This window comes from Echinops telfairi, unplaced genomic scaffold, assembly GCF_000313985.2.
Source record: "Echinops telfairi isolate 266 unplaced genomic scaffold, ASM31398v2 ScPeMD7_7468;HRSCAF=8506_0, whole genome shotgun sequence".
Classification (NCBI taxonomy): Eukaryota; Metazoa; Chordata; class Mammalia; order Afrosoricida; family Tenrecidae; genus Echinops; species Echinops telfairi.
Genome location: NW_022111369.1, coordinates 68462986 through 68471430, shown reverse-complemented (window position 1 = coordinate 68471430; position 8445 = coordinate 68462986). Strand labels below are relative to the sequence as shown.

At 39.5% G+C, this 8445-nt stretch overlaps 1 protein-coding gene across 1 annotated transcript in view; it reads right to left on the bottom strand.

Moving 5' to 3' along the window:
* LOC101640494 (transmembrane serine protease 11B) overlaps positions 1-6065 on the bottom strand; it is a 42624-nt gene extending 36559 nt beyond the window's left edge. The window contains exon 1 of the mRNA XM_004706336.1: positions 6056-6065. Within this exon, the coding sequence (XP_004706393.1) occupies positions 6056-6065 (10 nt within the window). The remainder of the gene's footprint in view (positions 1-6055) is intronic.
* Between the last annotated feature and the right edge of the window lie 2380 nt (positions 6066-8445).

Below are 8445 nucleotides of genomic sequence, written 5' to 3'. Positions count from 1 at the left end.
GATGGGTCCTAAACATAGTCACCTCTGAATTTTGTCTAATAAAAAGTCCTGAGTAGAAACACACACACACACACACACACACACACACACACACACAGATGGCAAGAGACCAAGGCTTTATGAGGATCATTCTATAAGTAAAGAAGATAAATAATTTCTAGCAGACACCAGAACTGAGAGAGAGGCTCACAGGATGGGTCAACAGGCCAGAAGAATGGAGGTATTTAAATTATGATGTTGGTTAAGAATATTGAAAGAACCTGGACTACCCAAACAAACAAATCTGTTTTGGAAGTATTGCCAGCATATTCTTTAGATGTGAGGGTGGCAAGGTTTTCTTTTGTTGTCTCACATACTTTGGCTATGTTATTAAGAAGGACAAATCCCTGGAGGGAAAATAAACCCTGTTTCCTAAAGCAGAGAATCAGTAAATCAGAAGAAGACTCTCCATAAGATGACTTGACACAATGATTGCAATAATGAGCTCCGAGAAAGCAAGGATTGTGTTCATTATGAATGAGGGGTCTTATTGGAGAAGTGTGCCTGTAGGAGGAGACTTCTTTGTTTCCTTGGGGAAGACTAGGGTTTCATGTCTGGCCAATGCACCTCAAGGGCAGCCACTACCATCTGCCAGTGGAAACCTTCTAGACGTCAGCCAGTGAAAACCCTATGTATCATCGAGGTCCAAGCCCTCTGTCCCTGAGGTTACTTTGAGCCAGGGGTCAACTGGACATCAACTAACAACCATAAGTTTATTTTATAGGTCTTGTTCCACCTCCTCCTCAGCTATAACCTAAACTGGGAGAGGCATGCTAAAATATCTCTCCTTGCTCCATGAGGGAATCTCAACATCCTTGAGAATATTTGTTGGTGTTCGTAGGTGCCAGTTCTGACTCATCGTGACCCCATAGACAACAGAGAGAAACACTGTGAGAACATCGTCTCAGTTGTAATGTTTGAGCCCATTGTTGCCGCCAGTGTATCAGTTCAACTCCTTGACAGTCTTCCTCTTTTTTTCATTTCTATCGAGTATGATGTCCTTTTCCGGGCAGGTCTCTCTTGATGACATGTCCAAAATGTGAAACAAGTTTTACCATCCTTGCTTCTAAGGAATCTCTGCCTGTACTTCTTTCAAGACAGATTTATTAGTTCTTTTGACAGCCCATGGTACATTCTATAGTCTTCACCATGATTCAAATGCGTCAATTCTTCTTTGATCTTCCTTATTCAGGGTCCAATTTTCACATGCATATGAGGCGATTAAAAATACCATGGCTCAGGTCAGGCACACCTTAGTTCACAAAGTAACCTCCTTGCTTTTCAACATTTTAAAGAGGTCTTGTGCAGCAGAGTCACCCAAGGCAATGTGTAGTTTGAGCTACTGACTGCTGCTTCTGTGAACGTTGATTGTGAATGCAAGCGAGATGAAATCCTTACCAACTTCAATATTTTCTTAATTAAGGATAATGTTACCTATTGGTCCAGTTGTGAGAAATTTGATCTTCTTTGCATTGAGCTGAAAGCTATACTAGGGGCTGAAATCCTTGCTCTTCTTCAGCAAGTGTTTTGATCCTCCTCGCTTTCATCTTCTGAATATGGAAGGTTTTTAATTAACCTTCTTCCAAATCCTTCTCGTATACACCAGCTTCTTGGATTATTTGCTCAGCACATAGATTGAATGAGTACGGTGAAGGGATACCACCCTGACATGCAACTTTCCTGATTTTAAATGATGCAGCATTCCCTTGTCTCTCAAACCACTGCCTCTTGGATCATGAACAGGTTCCACATGAATACCTGTTTTTAGCATTGTGTTATGTTAAGATCTACTGATATGGGATTAAATTAACATTAATTGGGGAGAAATAGCTCAGAAAGGAAATGAAGAGGAGAGTAGTACAACAAGCTGTTGGGTTGGCATATGCTTTGATGTATACATTCTCAATATAAAAGACAAAATGAATAAGATACATTTTGAAAAAGCAGAAGAAAATGTTTCTAGTGTGTCAAAGACTTTCTCTTTGCCTCTTATCTAGAGGTATCACTGTCCCTTGGGATCGAACAGCAATCCACCTCTTGAGGATTAGAACTGTGGGAACCTTGTGTTTACTCGAAATATATTGCCTTTAGTTCCCAGGTGTTGAATTACTCAGAATAAAAATTGTCTTTATAATGGATATAGCCTTGAATGTGGAAATATTAAGCTCCTGTGGGCATGCCCTGAGTTTATATCTTCATGAAGAAGCCCCAGAGAATGAGTAGCATAAGTTACATGATGAATCTCCTTCCATAGCAAAGCACATCAGCCTGAGTGATCCAAACAAAGATGACAATAATAAAATCCAAATATAATGAAGGGAATGGTATCGGAGCTGAAATTGTGAACACCCAATTGGTATAAGGCTCAGGAAGACACTGGGAGCCCAAAATCCACCAGATTAAGCCACTGGCAGTTCACCTCTGGCCACAGGGGAGGGACTCAAGCAGTTTTACTATTAGAGGGACTATTGCAAATTTGATTATGGTGGATCAAATCACAGTATAATATGATATTTGGAACTCCAGTGGAACTCCCTCTTGACCCAACCTGAATTTGTTTTAGGCTCAAATATTTCTCATTTGTTCCATGACAGAAATTTCTTCTATAGCTTTTTTAATATTGTTGGTGGTATTTTCTTCCTTACAGTTTATTTTTATCTTTATATTGTCATTATTTTCTTCTTTCTGGTTTGTTTTGGTTTTCTTTTTTATTGTGTCTCTTAGATTTTCCAGTGTATGAAGCACAGAAGTAATGGGTGCATAGAGACAGCAATTGATGCAAGGGTTTTAGCTGGGATGAGAGGGGACACAGGGTGAGTGAAAAGGGGGAGCCAACAATGAATGTGGGAGGGAGAGGGAGCACTAGAACCGAGTGTGATGCATATATACAACTCGATGGAAGTGTATGCTATGTGAATATTATGGCAAGAAAATTACTTTTAAAAACTTTGTTTAAAAAGTTGGCCAATGGTTACCATGAGGGAAAGAGTAAGATGTTTTTGCTCAGGGGGTATTGAGTTGATGTTAATGGTGGTGAAATAATTTGAAAAAGGATATCAATGATGGTTGTACAACATGAAGAGTATAATCAATGGCGCTGAATTACGCACATAGCAGGTGTTGAATTGGAAATGTTGTATTGTGTATATTTTTCCCCAATTAAAATAATAATAATAATAACTAAACTAAAAATGAGTATAAGGAAGAAGAAAATGCTCTAACATTGATTGTGGTAATAATTGTACAACTCCTCTTTTTTATTTCTATTTTATTTATTTTTATTAAAAGATCTTTTATTGTGGGCTCTTACAGGTCTTATAACAATCCATACATAACTTGTATTAAGCATATTTTTACATATGTTTTTAAAGATTTTTAAAGATTTACTTTCTATTTGAGCTCTTGGCATCAGTTCCTCTTTTTTCCCTCCCTTCCCGACTCCCACCCACATCACCCCTTGATATTATAAATTATTGTTATTATTTTCATACCTTACACCGACTGATGTCTCCCTTGTCCCACAGTTTCTGTTGTTTTCCCCTGGGGGTGGGGCAGGGGGGTGTTATGTGTTGATCATTGCTATTAGTTCCCCTTTCCTACCCTCCTCTCCTCCCCCTCCCCCTCCCCTCTTGGTATCGCTACTCACATTCCTGTTCCTGGATTCTGTGTATCGTCAGCTCTTATCTCTTTATATCTGTTTCTGTGTGCAACACTTCTTGATATGTTTGAACTATTTAATTGTATATGATATGTGGGAAAAGTGCCAATAAAACTGTAAATAAAAAATTAAGAAAGCTTAAATAAATAAATAACTATCCTACTGCATCTTGGAATAATTGGGGAGCAGTTTCAGATAGACATAAAAAAACAAAATCACTGCCATGAAGTCATTTCTGACTCACGATGCCTCTACAGTACAGGGTAGCACTGCCCCTGTGAGTTTCTGAGACTGTAACTGTTTACAGAAGTAGAAAACCCCATCTTTCTTTCTCCTGAGGAGCAGCGGATGGATTGCAGCCCAAGGCATAACCTCGTACACTCCAGGGCACCGGATTCTATTGATTCTCTATTAATTAAGCCAATGGTATAGAATTTAAAATATTGTTGAGGAAAGGAAAGTATGTGTGTACAGGACAACTTTTTAGACTTACATACATGACTTATCCACTTGTACAGATTGAAAAATTAAGTGACTGGACACTATTCACGAACACATTCGGGGTTAGAAATAGGGCAAAACTTTCAATAATGCTCATTTACAAAGACATACTGTGTCTGCTAGACTGACATGTCATTAAAAAGCAAAGAGAGTATGAAAATAGCAAATATATGGTAGTCTTACATTGTCACTTATTAGGTATCTTCAAAGCAAAAGATTTGAACTAACATCTATTGACTTCCAAATCCATAATCATGTGCTTCTCATTCAAGGGCATTTCAGCCATATGTCCAAGGGATTGGCTCAGTTCCTTTAGTCTGTTACAGGTGTGTTTACAGTAAAGTCCAGTTTGCTTAGTGGGGTTTCCAAATTAGATTTTTTCAGGTGTGGTCCATGAATGATGCCATGTACCTCTCAAGGACAGTCTAAGTCCCAGTTGTCAGTAATATGGGGATTGGTCACCAACAGTTGTATATAAACTGGGGCAGAGATGTCGGCTTAGGAATATAACACAGAGCATATTCTCTACTTCAAACCAAAAATGACCTGCCATCAAGTTGAATCTGACTTACAATGACCTTATAGGACAAGGGAGAACTCCTCCTGTGGGCTCCAAGAATGTAAATCCTTTTTTTTCTTAAATCATTTTATTGGGGGCTTATACGGCTCTTATCACAATCCATACATACAGCCATTGTGTCAAGCATATTTGAACATTTGTTGCCATCATCATTTTCAAAATACTTGAGTTCTTGGTATTAGCTCCTCATTTTTTCCCTCCCTCTCCCACCCTTCCTCCCACATGAACCCTTGATAATTGATAAATTATTATTATTATTTCATGTCTTACACTGACCAATGTCTCCATTCACCCACTTTTCTGTTGTCCATCCCCCTGGGAGGGGATTATATGTAGAACATTGTGATTGGATCCCTCTTCTGCCTCACCTTCTCCTTACCCTCCTGGTATCACTACTCTCATTATTGGTCCTGAGGGGTTTATCTGTCCTGGATTCCCTGTGTTTCCAGCTCTTATCTGTACCTGTGGACATGCTCTGGTCTAGCTGGATTTGTAAGGTAGAACTAGGGGTCATGATATTGATGAGAGGGGGAAGCGCCCAAGAACCAGAGGAAAGTTGTACGTCTTTATAGGAGTAGAAAGCCTCCTCTTTCCTCCACAGAGGAGCTTTGAACTGCTGATCTTGTGGTTAGCAATCCAATTTGTAACCATTGCACCCCATGAATTAGAGAAGTCTATAGAAGTAATGTTAAGTGTTTTCCCAGGTGGCAGATTGCTCCACCTGGTTCACCCCCCAGGAGAAGTGAAACCACTTCCTCTGAGACAGATATACCCTCCCCACAAAACCTCTGGACTTGAATTTCCATTAAGGTTCACTAACCGTGCTTTCAGGAGTGCCTGTTGATTGGGGGGAGACTGTTATGTACCAAGTACCGGTATGAGAAAACAACCCTAGCTGAGGTGAGGCCTCCTCTTGTGGAAGTGGTTTTTAAGATGTACAATAAGGGAAAAATTTATACTGAGCATTAGGTAATACAACACCTCGTTGCTTGAGACACCAGATTAAAAGATTAGATGACCGGAGAACAGATGCCTGCTTTAGCTTGGTGTTTATCCTTATAGTAGTGGTCCCAACAGTTGTCCTTTTAGAACTGACTAACTTTGCTTAGCACACTGGTGTCATGAGGTTTCATCGCTGTTTTTCAGGGATGTAGAGTATTCCATTGTGTGTATGCACCAGAGTTTCTTTATCCAGTCTTCCATTAGTGGACATTTGGGCTGCTTCCAGCTTCTTGCTATTGTGAACTGTGCTGTGATGAACATGGGAATGCGCATACCTGTTCCCATCGTGTCGCTTTTTTTCTTTGGGGTCTATACCTACAATTTGCATTGTAATTGACCAATCACTTGTAAGAGTATGGAAGTTATAAGACCATTGATAGAAAGGGGATATAAAAGCAATACATCACACTGTAGGGATGGCCAAGAAGCATTCAGATATACAAGAGGTTTATGATCATGAACATGAAGTTAGACCAGTTAATATAGTTGTGTATTTCTCTCTAACCACGTTTAGCTGATTGGATATTTGGGGGAGGAGTGGGATGACACCAAAGTGTGGCGAGGAAAACGAAATCCCAGATCGTCTTGCTTTGAGCCCAGACCATCTGTTCTTCTGTTCCCCCGGCTCCACATCTGCTCTGTCAGGCATCAGCTGCACGCGCAGCACCTCGTTCGTGGACGCTAACCCCCTAGAGCTAGATCAGACCGCACCAGCAAAAGAGCACTGTCCAACACACTACTGAATCTGCCTCTCTCCTGACAAACTGACTACAAATTGGACTGTTCTCATTCTACCTTCAGGACGCCAGCCCAAGCTCAGGGTCCTTAAGGCTCCTTTGTCTGATCACCTGAAAAGTCCTTCTTTCTTCTGGGTTTGACAGTTTCCTAGAGTGGCTCTTGGCTGTCAAAGAAAGTTTGGGACTTACAATAAGAGTTTTATTATAATGAAAAGGTTTGGGCAAGATCTGAGAGTTTTCCCAACCGGGAAGTTCCAAGTCACAAAGAGAGACACGGGTATCAGTGTCTGTCACTAAGCTGCCTCTGGTCTAAAGCCTTTAATGGGGTTTGATACGTAGCTAAATGGATGGAATCATGTTTTCTCTCCATAGGTGAGCTGGTAGTCTTTCTGACTTCCCTGTCCCCACCTTAATCACTTCATTAGCACAAAACCTCCCTTGTGGTTCAGCGCCCTCAGCAAAGACGCTTTGATCATTGGGGAAATTTCAAGATTTTACAAATTATTTCCAAGGAAGTAAGGACACACATATATAATTCTTCATATAAAGTTAATGTCACAATATTAAGGAGAAATATTGGGAAAGAAGTCAAGGATAAGCTGGGTAAAGCCACGCCAAAGGATGTCAAGTGATGAGACTTTGTAATTGCCTGTCATAGGCCTTTCCCTTCACCTTGAGGGCTGTGTACTAAAAACTATGGTAGGAGAAACAAATCAGAGAGCCATGGCTATAAAATTAAATTTAAATGAATACATATTTATTGAGTATATCTCAACACTAGAATCTGTCCCACAAGTACAGTGTAGAAACTGATACAGATTTGTCAGGAAACCATTGTGTATCTGGAAATTAATTCAGACCCAAGTATAGCTCACCACATAAACTGTATTCTTAAGCTGTGTCCAATAGAGCACCATGTCAGAAGGTGAAGAACAAGATTTTATATTAACAAGTATAAGACACTTAGAAGTACTTGTGGCAACTTCTACAAATACAGAAAGAGGCCATAATACATGCACAAAGGAAATTCGTTCATCATTGTGTAGTCTTCATTATTTCTTTTTACTTTGATACACCAGTATTGCTGTGCTTCTCTGCTTGTATCACTATATTCATGGAACCCTGGTGGCACAGTGTATGAGCATTGGCCTGCTAATAAAAATGTCAACAGTTAAATCCACCAATAACTCCATGGGAGAAAAATGAGTCAGTCAGCTTCCATAAACATGTATAGGCTCAGAAATCCTAGGGAGCGATTTTACCCTGTCCTCAAAGGTCCCTGTAAGTTGGCGTTGATTTGACAGAAATAGATTGTCACTATAGTTACTCTTAATAACTATATACTGAGTACCTACTATAAATAACACATTTTTATATCAACTATAAAGCACATACAAATGAATCAGTTAAGATCTCTACTCCCAAGGAGCTTACAGTCTAATTGTGTAATTCAAAACTATTCACATTGTGTAAAATGCATAGGAGAGAGTATTAAGTAGAGAGTTTAAAAACTGATATGATATCACTCTGGGAAAAACTAGGGAAGTTTCTTATAAAGCTAATTATCTGTTTACCATAATGTCTAGAAATTGTACCCTTGGAATTTCTCCCAGAGGAATAAAACACATGTTCCACAATACTGTACATGGTAACTTTATTATTAATAGCTTAAAATGGGGGGGAACGGAAATATCCTTCAATGGGTTAGTGGTTAAACAAAGTATGGAATACTACTTAGCAATAAAAAGGAATAACATATTGATGCAAGCAATAATAGATGTCAAAAAACATGATGCTGCGTGAGAAAGAAAAAAAGCCAATCCTCAAAGGTTACATACATACTGCCTGGATTTATCTTTATACCATCCTTGCAATAATCAAATTGGAGAGATGGAGAACAGGTTGGGGAGGGGTGGGAGTGTGACTAT